The sequence below is a fragment of the Nesoenas mayeri genome, assembly GCF_963082525.1.
Source record: "Nesoenas mayeri genome assembly, chromosome: 27".
Lineage (NCBI taxonomy): Eukaryota > Metazoa > Chordata > Aves > Columbiformes > Columbidae > Nesoenas > Nesoenas mayeri.
In genome coordinates this window covers 4,493,522-4,507,659 of record NC_137555.1, presented here as the reverse complement: position 1 = coordinate 4,507,659, position 14,138 = coordinate 4,493,522, and the positions used below count along the sequence as shown (strand labels likewise).

The 14,138-nt window shown below is 60.1% G+C and overlaps 3 protein-coding genes across 7 annotated transcripts in view; 2 read left to right on the top strand and 1 right to left on the bottom strand.

The window, feature by feature from the left end:
• Window positions 1–2,964, bottom strand: part of OGDH (oxoglutarate dehydrogenase) — a 30,982-nt gene extending 28,018 nt beyond the window's left edge. For 3 of the 4 annotated variants that reach the window (XM_080360191.1, XM_080360188.1, XM_080360190.1), the window contains exon 1: window positions 2,888–2,964. The gene's annotated coding sequence lies outside the window, so the exon portion shown is untranslated. Of the gene's footprint in view, window positions 1–1,791; window positions 1,897–2,887 lie in introns of all 4 variants that reach the window. The other variant, XM_080360189.1, reaches the window with a different exon arrangement.
• A 1,834-nt stretch (window positions 2,965–4,798) lies between these two features.
• Window positions 4,799–6,075, top strand: LOC308050274 (interleukin-1 receptor antagonist protein-like; the record flags this gene model as incomplete). The annotated part of the gene is made up of 6 exons (XM_080360297.1): window positions 4,799–4,839; window positions 4,926–4,974; window positions 5,058–5,247; window positions 5,356–5,526; window positions 5,629–5,774; window positions 5,863–6,075. 6 exons carry the CDS (start codon window positions 4,799–4,801, stop codon window positions 6,073–6,075), a joined length of 810 nt encoding a protein of 269 aa, XP_080216423.1.
• An 802-nt stretch (window positions 6,076–6,877) lies between these two features.
• On the top strand, window positions 6,878–12,952 carry CKAP2L (cytoskeleton associated protein 2 like). Of its 2 annotated transcripts, none has more exons than XM_080360236.1 (9): window positions 6,878–6,956; window positions 7,720–7,786; window positions 8,354–8,420; window positions 8,744–9,510; window positions 9,902–10,112; window positions 10,919–11,074; window positions 11,786–11,849; window positions 12,066–12,210; window positions 12,286–12,952. In XM_080360236.1, exons 1-9 carry the CDS (start codon window positions 6,935–6,937, stop codon window positions 12,527–12,529), a joined length of 1,743 nt encoding a protein of 580 aa, XP_080216362.1. In that variant the 5' UTR covers window positions 6,878–6,934; the 3' UTR covers window positions 12,530–12,952. The 2 variants fall into 2 exon arrangements, with proteins under 2 accessions (XP_080216362.1, XP_080216363.1); XM_080360237.1 differs by having other exon boundaries at window positions 12,267–12,518.
• Window positions 12,953–14,138: the final 1,186 nt, after the last annotated feature.

Below are 14,138 nucleotides of genomic sequence, written 5' to 3'. Positions count from 1 at the left end.
TTTAAATTCAGATTGAGGTGTCCACCCCATCCCACGGCCGGGAAAACACTGAGCGGCATCACCTGGGCGTGAAAACCAGATTTGCTCGGTGAGGTGCCCAACACCAGCCTCAAACAACACACATCAAAGCCACACGCACCTTCTTACATCTTTATATTAATTGTGTATCTTTATATTGTTTATACATATGCACCTTCACACAAAATACAGCATGTTCGACGGTGAAATTAAGAGTACAACACATCAGGTTGCCCCAGCGCTTTCCTCTTCAGTTCCTAGCCAGCGTCATCTCCTTTTCTGATAATAAATTCACAAAGGATGCTTTGATGTCATCTGACTTTTTGATTCTTCCTCCGAGAATCCTCTTCGTTTGTTTTAAACAGGAAAACCCTCTCGACAAATCTCAGATTCCAGTAGGCGTTGGACACTTTGGCCCTTGGAGCTCCCATGTGCAGCGATGCACAAGTTGAAGGACAAACACCATGCCCAGAACGGTATCGGAAAAAACTGGTTATCAGCTGGATTTTAATGCTGAATGTCACATTTTCCTTCACATGGAGCTGATCCAGACTAGTGGGACACACTCCCCCCAGTCGCAGGAGAACTCTCATCACACCACCCCAATTCGGAAGCTTTTTCTGTTGCTCTTTCTCCCACGTGGAAGGTCTCGGCTTCAGTTTTTGCTGCATTACTCACCCCTCGACCACTCTGTTCAGCTGAAGTTTGCGTGTTACATGCGCCACAACAAAGCTGCAAAGAAACCGTCGATGGGGAAGATCCCTCGCAAAACAGAGGTAGGGTAGTGCAAAGCATCTGAGATGTGGCTCCAGGACAAACCACTTCATTGCTTCTCCTTAAAAACTCAGACCCAAGAAGGCGACGGAGTCAAACGACCCAAAGAGGGGTTTGCACCTGCCCAGAGAACCCAGAAAATAACCCAGAGCTGGTGCGAAACCTCTCAAAGGCCTCCCAGCAAACTCCACCTTGCAGCTCTGCATGTCCTGGGGTTAACGATGCTCCTCGTTACGTGCATCCGAACCCGAGGCGAAGCGCTGGGGTCAGATCAGCTCCAGGAAGCGCCGGTGCTCGGATCCAGCTCTTCTCGGAGCTGCCCTTTCCAGCCGGCTCCTCCCGCCAGAGGCAGCACCCGAGGCTGGACCGGACCCAGCTGGCCGGGCTCCACATCCCCGACCAGTTTAACGAGCAGCAGCCCAATGTCAAAGCAGCTATAATGCGTTCACCGGATTAAAATGAATTTTTTCAGCCGAGAAAAAAGAATTTACACCTTCATTACTGGCGTTTCGTCAGCCAGGCTTCCAGATATGCCTTGCTGAATCTAGCTGTGGCCACTCAGCTACTCTTGCTGCTTCAAAATGCAACATTTTGGTCCAAAGAACGCAAGGAAAAGCTGGGATCGCTCTAACTCAGCCAAGACTTTGCATGGATTTCTCCAGGAGAAGAAAGGAAAAGCGCTCGTGCTTCCCGCCCTGCTTCGCTCGCTTCTGCCCGCAGCCAAACCCGAGCATAACGGGCAAGAAATGGCAGGAGGCAGGTGCAGGATGGCGAGCGCGGCATTTTCCCAGCTTACCCTCCTCAGATTTAAAGTGACAAAACACACACAGATACTTTAGATTGCCGACCGAAGCGGGTGTCACACACAGGCACGCGTGCAGCGGGGAAAGAGCTTTAGGACGAAAGCGTCGGCGGCATCTTGGGCTTCGGTATCTGATTTCAGCTCTGCCGCTCAGCAGAGTCCCGGTGACCTCTCTGGAAAAATAGGTGGGTTCATACCAGTGTTTGGCCCAAAAGGAGCAGAAGCGGCTGGTTCTTTGAGGGCCTTTCGCAGGAGCTGGCTTGGCGAAGGCGTGGGCCAGGGCGTGAGGAGCAGGGATGATTCTGAGATAAAATCAAAATGAAAGTGCAAGGACCGGGACGAAGGGCATAGGAAACCAAGGGCTGAGATAAGCAGGGTCGCCCGGGGAACACAAAGCTCGTGGAGGAGTTACAGCCGAGGAGAGCTCGGGAGAGGAAGTTCTCGAGGCGACAGTTGGATCGCAGCCCAAATTGCACCAAACAACAGGAATATTCGTAACAGGTTAATGGCTGGGAGAGGCGAGAGCGCACTGTTAAGCAGATTAAGGTACTAAATTCGACCCCCAGGAGCCAGAATCCGTGACACCTGCCCCAGAGGGCAGTTACTGTGGAATTGTGCTTTATTTTGGGCTAAAATAGGAAGAAATTCAGTGCTAGTGGAAGCAGCGGGGCTGGGGCTGCCGCCGCGCTGCTGGCCCAGCCGCTCCAGCACCAGGAGCCGGGGCAGCGGGAGGTCGGCGCTGATCCTCTCCGGGGCTGCACCGTCGGACCCCTCGAACCCCCGCGGCCGCCTGAGCCCCCCGGGGTCCCCCCGGGCGGCCCCAGCGGGTAGGAGCGGGGGATCCACCCGGCGGGCGGCAGGACCCGGGGAGCCCTGCGGGGGCCCCACGTGCGGGCGGGCGCGGAAAACGGGGCAACGAACCCCGGCCCGCCGCGCGCGACCCCACACACACAAGAACGCGCGACGGACCCGCCCCCGCTGCAACGCCCGCCAATCAGCACCCGCGGCCACCGCCCGGGCTTCGCGCCCCTCGCCGCCTATAGGAGCGGCGTGAAGCGCCCAGCCGCCTTCCTATTGGCTGGACCGGGCTGCCCTTCTAGAGGTAGTCCCGCCCTTCCCCCGCCCTGAGGCGCCCGGGCGGCGGCGCCAAGGACACCGGGGAGCGGCCGCGGCCCGCCTAGCCCGCCGCAGCCCCCGCTCCCTTCCGCCCCTGGCTCTCGCCCCGGCCTGCCCCGGTCCAGCCCAGCTCTGTCCCGCCGCCGGCCCCGGCCCCGGCCCCACCGCGGCTCCTACCTGTACGTCCGTCCGCCCCGCTCGTGGCCCGGCTCTGACAGCGGTCCCCAACCGCAGGCTGCCGCCCAGCCCCGCCCCGCCCCGAACGCTGCGTCACCGCGTCGCCACGCCCCCGCCTGCCGCCACGCCCCCTCTCAGCCCTTCCCAAAGCGCCTGCGCGGCCGCGCGCGGGGCGGGATCAAGCGCGGGGGCGTGGCTTGGGCGGTGGGGACCAGAGTGGGGTGGTCGCCATGGTTACCAGGTGCGGCGTCCGCCTGGGCCTGAGGACCCCCCGAGTGGCCTGGGGACCTTCTGCTACCGCCTGGGGACCCTGCAGTGCCCTTGGGACCCCCACCATGGCCTGGTGGCCACCGCCAGAGCCTGCGGACACACCAGAGCCTGGGGATGCCTGGTATGGCCTGGGGACACCTGGTATGGCCTGGGGACACCTGGTATGGCCTGGGGACCTCCTGTTGTCACCTGAGGTTCATCACCATGGCCTGGGGACACCAGTATGCCCTGGGGAGCCCCACCATGGCCTGGGGACCCATGCAGTGGACTGGGGACCCCACCATGACTTGGGGACTGCTGCCATGGCCTGGGGACCTTCATATGATCTGGAGACCCCGCCATGGCCTGGGGACCTTCATACGGCCTAGGGACCCCACCATGGCTTGGGGACCCCCTGGCATGGCAGACCCCATGGCCTGGGGGACCTCAGGCCTTCAGGGACATCCTGGCATAGGTGACAGCTGTCAGGCCTCCCCCCTGTCCAGGGGACAGGCAGAGCTGGCCAGGGACGCGGGCAGGGCTGGGTGAGCAGGTGGGGCCCAGTTTTGGGGTTGGTGGCAATTTCCTGCTGGGTGAGTCACGGCTGCGCCAGCCGAGAGCCGGCACGGGTCCGGACGGCACTTTCGGGAAGTGAAACGGGCGCCAGGAAAACACCCCGACAGCCCGAGGCCACGCAAGCCTGGCCACGCACGCACCCGGCATGGCCAGCGTGGCGCAACCACCAGCACCCCGGCCGGACACGGGGCGTCCTGCAGAGCGGGACAAGGACTGTCCCCAGATCTGCATCCCCAGGGCAGTGCGCGTGGGCACAAGGGACCAAGAGGACAGTGGGGTCCTGCACCTCGGATACTGGGGACAGGAAGGGTGACGGAGGGACAGCGGTGCCACCAGCCTGGGCAGCACAGGAGGAAGCTTTGGGAAATGGCGGGGTGGCCACGCTTGCGCCACCGGCCTCTTCCGGGGCAGTTGCGGTCCCCGGCCCTGGGGAGGTGACGAGGGCGGGCGTCATCGCGGCCCCCACGCGATGGGGCTGGGTCAGCACGGCCACCGAGGGTCAGCATGCGAGCTCTGGCCCCACTCATTGACCCCAAACATCCCTCTGCTCTGCCCCATACGCTGACTCCAAACATTCCTCTGCTCTCCTCAAACATCCCCCTGCTCTGCCCCACATGTTTACCCCAAACATCCGCCTGCTCTGCCCCACACATTGACCTCAGACATCCCCCTGCTCTGTCCCATACGTTGACCCCAAATATCCCACCTGCCCCACACACCAACCCCAAACATCCCCCTACTCTGCCCCAAACGTCCCCCTGCTCTGCCCCACATGTTTACCCCAAACGTCCCCCTGCTCTGCCCCATGCCCAGCCCCACAGTGCTGCGTGGGGACATCCAGGCCCCCATGTCTCCCTATCTCGCTAGAGGAACTGGGCGAACCCGGGTGTTGCGAAAGGTGGAAATCCCGCTCTGACGGCGCTTCCTTCCAGCAGCTCTTGAAAACCCGCTGTGCCGCTGCCGGACCAGAGCGCGCCCGAGCCACGCCGCAGGCAGGAGCAGGCAGGAGCAGGCAGGAGCAGGCAGCCCAGCGCCGCAACACTCGACAGGCACCAGCAGGTTTCTGCGCAGGTTTTCGCAGTGGAAATGGCGTTTGTCCCTGATTTGGACACACTGGAGAGCAGCAGGTAAGCGTGGCTGTGCCGGAGGGGATGCTGGGGACGCAATGCCACCCATAGTGGCCCTGGCGTCACCATCTCTCCTTTCCTTCCAGCCTGAATGAAGAGACGTTTTACGGCCCGAACTGCCACTGCCTGCAGAAGGTAACGCTGGGGCGGTGGGAATGGCCCTGGGACCCCGTGATGGCGAAGCCGGGGTCTCATTGCATGTCCCCTTTCCTCCCCAGAAACCCCGCCTGGACTTGGAAGTGACATCGCCCGGGGTGGACATCCAGGTGGTGGCGACCAAGGGACACCCCACCAGGACCTTTCGCCGCGCCGCTGTCCTCATGGTGGCCATCAGCAAGCTCCTGAAGCGACCGGCGCACAAGGACTTTGCTGACAGTGACCTTGGGGACTTCCTGGATGATATTTTTGGTAGGAGGGGATGGTGTCAGGGATGTCATCCCAGCCAGGAGATGCTCTTGGAGGATGCACTTGGACCCATGTGTCTCGGTGTCCCCCTGACCGTCTCTGTCCCCGCAGAGCCCATTTCCTTCAGCCGGATCGAGAGCAGCTACGCCGGGGCGCCCGTGTACCGCTACACCCGCTCCCAGTCCTTCGACATCCTCGACATCGCCCAGAAGTGCTTCGTGCTGGAGTCACCCACCCAGCTGGTGGCTCTGCACCTGCAGGGACCCTCCGCTGGGCAGAAAGGTGAGGGGACACAGTCCTGAGCTGACGTCCTTGTCCCGAGATCACCTGGGAGCCACCCCACAGCCCCAGGACCACCTGTTAACCTGTCCCTTCTCTCTGCAGTGAAGCTCAACATCGCTCTGTACCGTCCCCGGTCATCGCAGGACGGCCTGGGGAGCGGGCGGGTGCCGGTGGCCTTGGGCATCAAGGGCTACCAGCTCTACATGTCGTGTGTGCTGAGCGGCGCTGAGCCCGTGCTGCAGCTGGAGGTGAGTGGGGGGTCCCACCGGCTCCGTCCCACGGCACTAGGGGGGTGCCATCCCACCCTGAGCCCCGTTTCCACCCCCTCACTTGCAGGAAGCCGACATCAGGAGGGACATCGAGAGTGTGGAGCTGACCCGCTTCATCTTCTACCGCCTGGACAGCCCGACCGAGGGGACGACCCGCTTCGAGTCGGCCGCCTTCCCCGGCTGGTTCATCTGCACGTCCCTGCAGCCCCGCCAGCCCGTCGGCATCACTGACAAGCCCGACCAGGTCAATATTGCCACCTACGCGCTGAGCGGGCACTGAGGAGCCCCCGCGCCCAACCCAACACAACCGGCAGTCACCGGTTTTCAGGCTGTATGTACCGAGTACAAACCCCCTCGAGCTGGGACCCCCCTCTCTCCCCATCTATTTCAGGTGAAATAGCAGCTCTGGGCCCCGTGGGCCCGAGTCGCCCCAATTTATCCTTATTTATTGTGTCTGGCCAGTGCCTTTATACTTATTTATTGTGCCCACTGCTTGTCTTTAACCTATATGCATTTCATTGGAAATACTGTGGGTTTTGTGATCGGGAATGCGGGTATTTGTTGATGATGGAGATGGAAATAAAAGGTTTCTCAGGATGCCGTTGCTCGGGTCGTTACTCTTGTAGGGGTTCCTGGTGTGAGGGGGTTTATGGAGGGGAAAATCCCGCTGGTTCCGAGAATCTTTTTGCTTGGGAAAGCCCTTCAAGCTCATCGAGTCCAACCGCTAACCCAGGTCGCTGAGAACCTCACCTCAGCCGCGCCGGCGCCGCCGCACACGCTAATGGACGGAACCGAGTTTAACTAACGGGACCGGCCGCTGGCACCGCCTCCTCCTTTCCCGCCCCAGGCCCCGCCTCCTCCCCGCCCACCGCCCCGCCCACCTCCCCGCCCACCTCCCCGCCCATCGCCCCGCCCACCGCCCCGCCCCCGCCTCCCCCCGCAGCGAATAGGACTGGCGGAGCCGGCACGTTGTCACCGCCCCATTTGCCGCCTCTGGCCAATCACAGCTCTCTCCTGGCCCGCTGGCCCCACCCTCTGAGCCCCGACCGTTTGCCGCTCCGGTTTGAAGGACGCGGGGCGCGGCGCCGCCGCTCTGTGCTCGGAGCCTCTCGGCCGCGCTGGGGCCGAGCGATCGGCACATGGAGCGGGCGGGGGCGGCGGGTGAGGAGCTGGGGGCCCCATGGGGGTGGGGGTGCGGGCGAGGGGAGCGCCCGGGGCCGTGCGGGGCGGGAGGGGACGGGGAACAGCGGCTGCTGCGGGGCGGGAGAGCCTGTGGGCTGCGGCCGCTCCGCTGGGAGCGACCTGTGGGGACCCTGTGGTGACAGGGGCTGATCCCACAGGGGTTTGGGTGGCCCTGGGCGGGGGTGGCCGTGGCCTGGGGGGTGGGCGGGGGGAGCGGGGTGGGCGCTGGGACTCTGGGGAGCGCTGGCGGGGTGAGGCCGTTGTGTCCGTGCAGGGAGGTGCCCACGAAGCGAGGGCACTGCTGTGCTGGGGGAGGTCTGGGGGCGCCCAGGGAGGGCCCGTTGATGTGCTGGGGGGTCGGTGGTAGTTTTGGGGTGCAGCGTCAAAGGAAAGGGGGAGGTTTGGGGGCAGACTGAGGTGCCCCCGGGGTGTGTGGGCTGTCACCTGGGGGTGTGACAGTCGCTGGGGACGGGGCTGTCCCTACCATGAGATGCCAAACTGGGGGTGTCTGATCTCTCCCATGTTGAGACACTCCTCACTTTTCCCATCTGCTCCCCCTCTGGGCAACATCACATGTGTGGAAACACTCTGGGAAATCCTGGGAACAGCGTCGCCCGCCAGGCTCGTGTGGGGAGCGGGGGAGAGCTGTGGATGTCGAAGAATGTAAAATAAAACTCTTATTGACACTCCAAACGCTGAGATTGTGGTGCCTGTGCTGAATTTCCCTCCCATCTCTTCCCAGAGGAGCAGAGGAGGTGGCTCCAGCACAACCGAGCAGCCCGAGAAACTCTGAAATGCTCCAGCGCAAAGTAAGTCAGGAGGATACTTGCACTAGATTATCTGTAAAGGGCCCTTCTGACCCAAATCACGCAGCGATTCCTGGAGGTAAAGCTGAACTCCCGGCTCGCCAGCGCTCTGTGGAGTTACCGGCAGCAGGAGGAGTGTTGGCATTTCCTGCTGGTCGATATTGGCTCTTCTGGGTATTTTCTGAGTCTCTGTGAAACTTTCTCACTAATATAGTAGAAAAGAGAAGATTCATGATCTCTCTTTCTGGCTTGGCGCTGCACTTGTGTAGAATAGAGGACAATATCCCAACTCTCCAGACTTTCTCATTACAGAAGGATAATCACGCAGGCATTAATCTTCCCTAACGCTGAGCTGCTCTGTCGGTGGAAGCCTTAAGGTTACAACCACCTTGGATGTCAATGTCTTGTGTTTCTTCTCTGTTGCTACTCGAAAGTAAAAGAATTAATATTACGTGGTACTTCCCTGACATCTCTTTGATTTCCAAAAGCTGTGATGGAGACAACCAGCAGAGTTTTAGATACTGAACCTTTGCTGTTAAATAACCTGACACCTTATTTGCCTTCCTACAGACCCTTTCTAAAGGACCAGACGAATCGTCTGAATCAACCCTCAGAACCCATTTCTAAACTAGAGCAGGTAAGCAGAAATCTTTTGAGTCTAAGTTTTATATTTCATGCTCAAAGCGAAGCCTGAGCACCCAAACTGGGGCAGGGAGTTCCTGACCCCGATGGGGCGCAGCCAACAGATTGCTAAATAGCTGGCAATAAGTCAACTCATTATTTTTCAGAGGAAATTAGTGGGAGAGACTCATCCTCTGCCCAGCTGCTGGTGGGGGTTTTGTTGGTGTCCTGCTGACAAGCGCTTTGTCACCACGTGCCTTTGTGGAGACATCCCTCGGACATCAGGGTTTGACCCAGCTGAGCTCTCCTCGGGGCTGAGGTTTTGCTTTGTGCCTCCAGGTTGACAGGAACAAGGACGACGTTCCCAAAAATGCGGAGAAGGGCGCTCAGGGCGATGCCAAATCCACAGAACACGCTGGACGTGCCGCTCGGCACAAATCTCTGGGGACGACCCAGAGCGCGGCCGCGGTGCGGCCGAAACAGCCGATGTTGGGAGCCGCCGCGGGCCCGAGGGACAGAATTAAGAGCTACCAGGCCGAGGAAAAGCCGATTCAGGATAAATTCTGGAAAAACGTGCCAAGTTCAAAGAGCGTATCACAAAAACCAAGCGTCAAAACTCACCCGTTGCAGCCCCCTCGGTTATTTACTGCTTCCACTAATTTGCTACATAAAAAATCAGGGGCAAACCAGGAAAAAACGGACACGGTAAGAAAGCCGCTCGGCGCCGTTCCAGGGGCAGCTCTTAAGCACAGCAGCCGACCCCCCCAGCTGCAAAGATCTCCCCCAAAGCCGCCGGCCTCCAGCAGACCCCAGGAGGCCCTAAACCCGAAGTCCAGCCTACAAGCGGGTGGTGCGGTGCGATGCCAAAACCCCGCGGTGAACGGGGAGGCTGTTAGGAAGGAGGTGACGGTGGTGCCTCCCAGACACGCGGCAGCACCTCGAGTGCCAGTCCCCCAAAACCAGCCTCGCAGCACACACGGCTCCGAAACCCTGGCAATTAACAGCAATTTTGGGAGTAGAAGAGAAGGGTTTAAGCCAAGGCTGCCATGGGCAAGTGGAGTTCAGGATGGACGTGTTCCCAAGACCCCCAGCGCCACCAACCGCAGGTAAGCAGCAGCTTGGCCAACTTTGTCCTCGCATCCAGGGGACAGCAGAGCTTGAAGAGTTTAAGTGGGTGAACCAGCATCAAAGTGCTGGAAACAGGGTCCCTCTAGCAATGAGCTTGATGCCCCAGAAAACAGGATGGGGATGAGATGTGGGGATACTCTGGCTTCCTCTCCCACCGCTTCAGCAAGCTGGAGGGCAGTGTGTGGCCACTCTCCTATTTTATCTTCAAGGCACCTTGAAACTTGGGGTTTTTTCCCCAGCCTAAAGTTCGGATGCGTTTTTAGGACACGTGAACTGGTTATTCCAGAGCGGCTGAAGTGGCCAGAGGGAAATTCCAAGTGCTGGGGATCTGTTGGGTGGTGACAGTGACCTCTTGGTCTCCTTTAACAGGAAAGAGCTGGAGGCGTGGGTGGCAGCCAAAGGCAGGGTGTACAAGCGGCCACCTATGGTGATGCTTCAGAAAACTGCAGTGAAGCTGCCCTGCAGAAATGTCAAGGAGAAAAAGAAGCAAGAGCAACTGGAGAAGCAGGAGGAACCAGAGCAGCTCTCCCTGGAGAAGATCAACAACATATTAACTGAGTGTCTGAAGCGTGTTGAGGAGGTGAGAATCACAGAGCATCATAGGTCACAGAATTGTTTTGGTTGGAAAAGCCCCTCGAGATCACCGAGTCCACCCATAACCCACCCCCGGCACTGCCCCATGTCCTGAGAACCTCATGTCCGTCTGTCCAGCCCTCCAGGGCTGGTGACTCCAGCACTGCCCTGGGCAGCCTGTTCCAATGCCCCACAGCCCTTTGGGGAAGAAATTGTTCCCACATCCAACCTCAACCTCCCCTGGCGCAACTTGAGGCCGTTTCCTCTGGTCCCATCACATGTAGGAAAAGTTAAAGTCCTCCTGGAGTTACGGATCGGCCCGGGGCGCACAAGATGTGCTAATGGGGTAAACAGAGCAATACTTGGTCGCAGGGTTCGTATGTGCCATTGCCGGTGTCCTGGTACCCAGCAGCACAGTCTGCAGCAGCAACCCCGGTTGATTGAACCAGCTTGACGTGGGTCCCTGGTGGACTTTGCAGCTTGGGGTAGGTCCTTGGTGGCCATTGCAGCTGCTGCGAAGTGTCACCTCTGGGAATGCCAACCACCAACCCTGCTCTGGAGTTCAGTGTCTCCGTTAGTGCCCGCGCCATGAAGTCTGACCCTCCCATCCCCCTGCAAGACTAAACGGATTCTACCAAGGGAAAAAATAGACAGGGAAGCTGTTATCTGTTCACGGTCACATAGGAAACTTGCAAAAAGAACAAACTCTTAGGACTCTCCTTTTCCCGGTGAGCGCTGGGAGAGCAGCTCCGTGCTGAGAGCAGCCCCGGCGCACACCTGACCGCTCTCTCCGGGACCTCGCGGTCCCCGCAGGGTGGCCAGGCACAGGAGGTCTCTGCCACGCTGTCCCAGCTGCCCCAGGCAGAGAAATTCGCCAAGTTCTGGATCTGCAAAGCAAAACTGCTCGCCCGGAGCGGCCCTTTGGACGTGAAGGAGTTGTACGACGCGGCAGCCGGCGCCGGTGCGGTGGTGAGTGAGGCGCCGGGAGCTGCCCCGTTCCCTGCCGCTGTGCCAGGATGTGCCCTCAAGATCCAGGAGTTGGATTTTGGGATGAGTTCAGCAGCACAAGCCGTAAAAGCCATTTAGAGCTGGCTGGCCTGTTTTGTCGCATGGAATCATGGAGCCATTTTGGTTGGAAGAGACCCTCCAGATCATGGAGTCCAAACTGAACCTAAATCTAGCGTTGCTCCTTGTCCCTGAGAACCTCATGTCCGTCTGTCCAGCCCTCCAGGGCTGGTGACTCCAGCACTGCCCTGGGCAGCCTGTTCCAATGCCCCACAGCCCTTTGGGGAAGAAATTGTTCCCACATCCAACCTCAACCTCCCCTGGGCAACTTGAGGCCGTTTCCTCTGCTCCTGGCGCTTGTTCCTGGGGAGCAGAGCCCGACCCCCCTGGCTCCAAGCTCCTTTCAGGCAGGTCAGAGATCAGAAGGTCTCCCCTCAGCTCCTGTTCTCCAGCTGAACCCCCAGGTCCCTCAGCCGCTCCATCACATTGTGCTCCAGCCCCTCACCAGCTCCGTTCCCTTCTCTCAACAAGAAGGGGAATTTTGCCACCCTTTTGCCACTGTCTCCCGCATGGCGTGTCTCAATGCACCAAAAACCTTTTCTCCTATTGATTTGCAGCTCTGGTCTCTGTTCCCAAGCCAGACCTGTCCTCACCTCTGTTCTGCTTTCCCTGCAGCCCATCCAGGAGCTCAAAGAATTTCTCTTTGGTGTGTTGACGGCTGGATACCAGACATCAGAAGGTAACGTGCATGTGGGGGTGGGCAGGGGAGCAGTGTGGTTTCCAGTCTGTCCCAGCACCCCATGTCCTTGTTGACTTTGGAGACCAAGTCTTGTGAAAGTTTGGAATCCTCATCTCAAAAACGGGGCAGGATTCCCCTGGCAGGGCTGCCCCAGCCCCTCACGCCTCCCCAGCTGCCGCTCTCTGCAACTACTCTGCCCTTTTCTTCTCCCATCAGGTGAAAATACTGAGCAGCCCGTTCCCTGGGAGCCTAAAACACCTTGTCTGAGCAAGAGGCAGCACGTGGAATTGACTCCCTGCATGGCGGGGGGGTCCTGGACCCTCCCCAGCTCTGTCAAGTTACTGGTTAAGTCTGCGTCCAGGTAAGGCTGAGCGGGCATTGGGCACCCTGCCTGTCCTCCGCGGGACTCGCCGCCAGGCTCTCGTCCTCCCCGCAGGGCCAAGGAGCTGCAGGAAGGCCAGGAGGTGAAACTCGTGACCCCGGTGCGGCGCTCGCAGCGCATAGAGTGGGGCTGGAGCTGCTACCCGGAGATGCTGCAGGAGCACGACACGGTGGTGTCATCCCTCAGTGAAATCCTGGAGGCCGAGGAAGAGACTCGTTTTTTTTACCGGAAAAACAAGGCTTTGCCAGAGGTGCCGGAGCTGGAGGATTTGAGTTTGTATCCTCCGGAGCAACGCTGAGCGACTCGTGGTGGGATGGGTCTGCTGGCTCTCCCGCGCGTGTGCTCCACTGGCTTCTGTGCTGATGTAAATATGATGGGGTGGCACAGAAAATCAAAGAATCCCCTCCCTCGACCTGCTGCCCGCGCTGCTGGTGATGTGGCCCAAGATACCGGTGGCCTCTGGGCTGCAGGTGCACGTTGCCGGCTCTATCCCACCTTCCATCCCCAGCACCCCAAGTCCTCCGCAGGGCTGCTCCACTGCTCCATCCCCAGCTTGGATCGATACCAGGGGCTGCCCTATACCCAACGGCACTTGGCCTGGTTGGACCTCATGAGGTTCACATGGGCCCACTTCTCCAGCTTGTTTCATAATTACAAGCTTTTTAGAAATACATAAAATGTATATAAGCACTGTTTTCAATAGAAAAATAAATAAAATTTTGACGTGTATGTCCAGCACAGCCTCGTGCATCGTGTGCAAGGTTCAGCCTGGAGAACAGGAGCTGAGGGGAGACCTTCTGATCTCTGAGCTGCCTGAAAGGAGCTTGGAGCCAGGGGGGTCGGGCTCTGCTCCCCAGGAACAAGCGCCAGGAGCAGAGGAAACGGCCTCAAGTTGCCCAGGGGAGGTTGAGGTTGGATGTGGGAACAATTTCTTCCCCAAAGGGCTGTGGGGCATTGGAACAGGCTGCCCAGGGCAGTGCTGGAGTCACCAGCCCTGGAGGGCTGGACAGATGGACATGAGGTTCTCAGGACATGGGGCAGTGCCGGGGGTGGGTTATGGGTGGACTCGATGTCGAGGGGCTTTTCCACCCAAAACGATTCTGTGATGCCCAAGGCCATGCTGTGGCTCTGCATCCCCAGTGCTGCGTGTGGCCGGGGACATAGCGCTATAGGGGACACTGGGTGGACTCTGGCCTGGTGACATGGGTCAGCAGGACAGGGGGTCAAGGCCACTTCCCACCCCCTACCGGGTGCCATCGGCAGACCCACGTCACCGGTGACGCGGTGGTCCACGATGGCCCAGCCCTGGCCGGCACTGAGCTGGTGACCCGTGTGCTGGCCGGACACCTCCGCTTCCTGCGCCAGGGTGACCGGGGTGACCCGCTGTCCCGGGGCTGGGCCACCCCCTCTGCCTGCCAAGCCGCAGTTCCTGCTGGGCAACGGTCACCCGAGGCAGGAACAGGCAGCGGTGCCTGACCCCCCCAGGAAAACACGTGTGCACCTGCGTGTGCACACGGGGGCTGCGCGTGTACTTGTGCACCAGCAGCGTGCAGGGCTGGCCCTCCCCAAGCTGTGTCACCCAGCCTGGGGGGGTTGGTGGATGCACAAACCTCCTGGGACCCCAAAGGACCCCCCCAGACCGCACTCGCCTGACTGTGGGTGCTGGTGCCATGGGTGGCCCTGGTTCAAACCGGTTTCAGTCCCCAGAACCGCGGAAACTTGGGCTGCCCTGGTGCCGGGGTGAGGTGGGTGCCCCCCCAGGGCTGGGTGCCCCCAGGCTGGTGCTGCTGCTGGGCGCTGGTGCCGGCACAAGGCCCGTGTGTGACACCGATCCAGAGCTGGAGCAGCCCTGGGCTGCACCGTGGTGCCAGCCCGGTGCTCTGCGGCTCCATGTCCCCTGAGCCGGT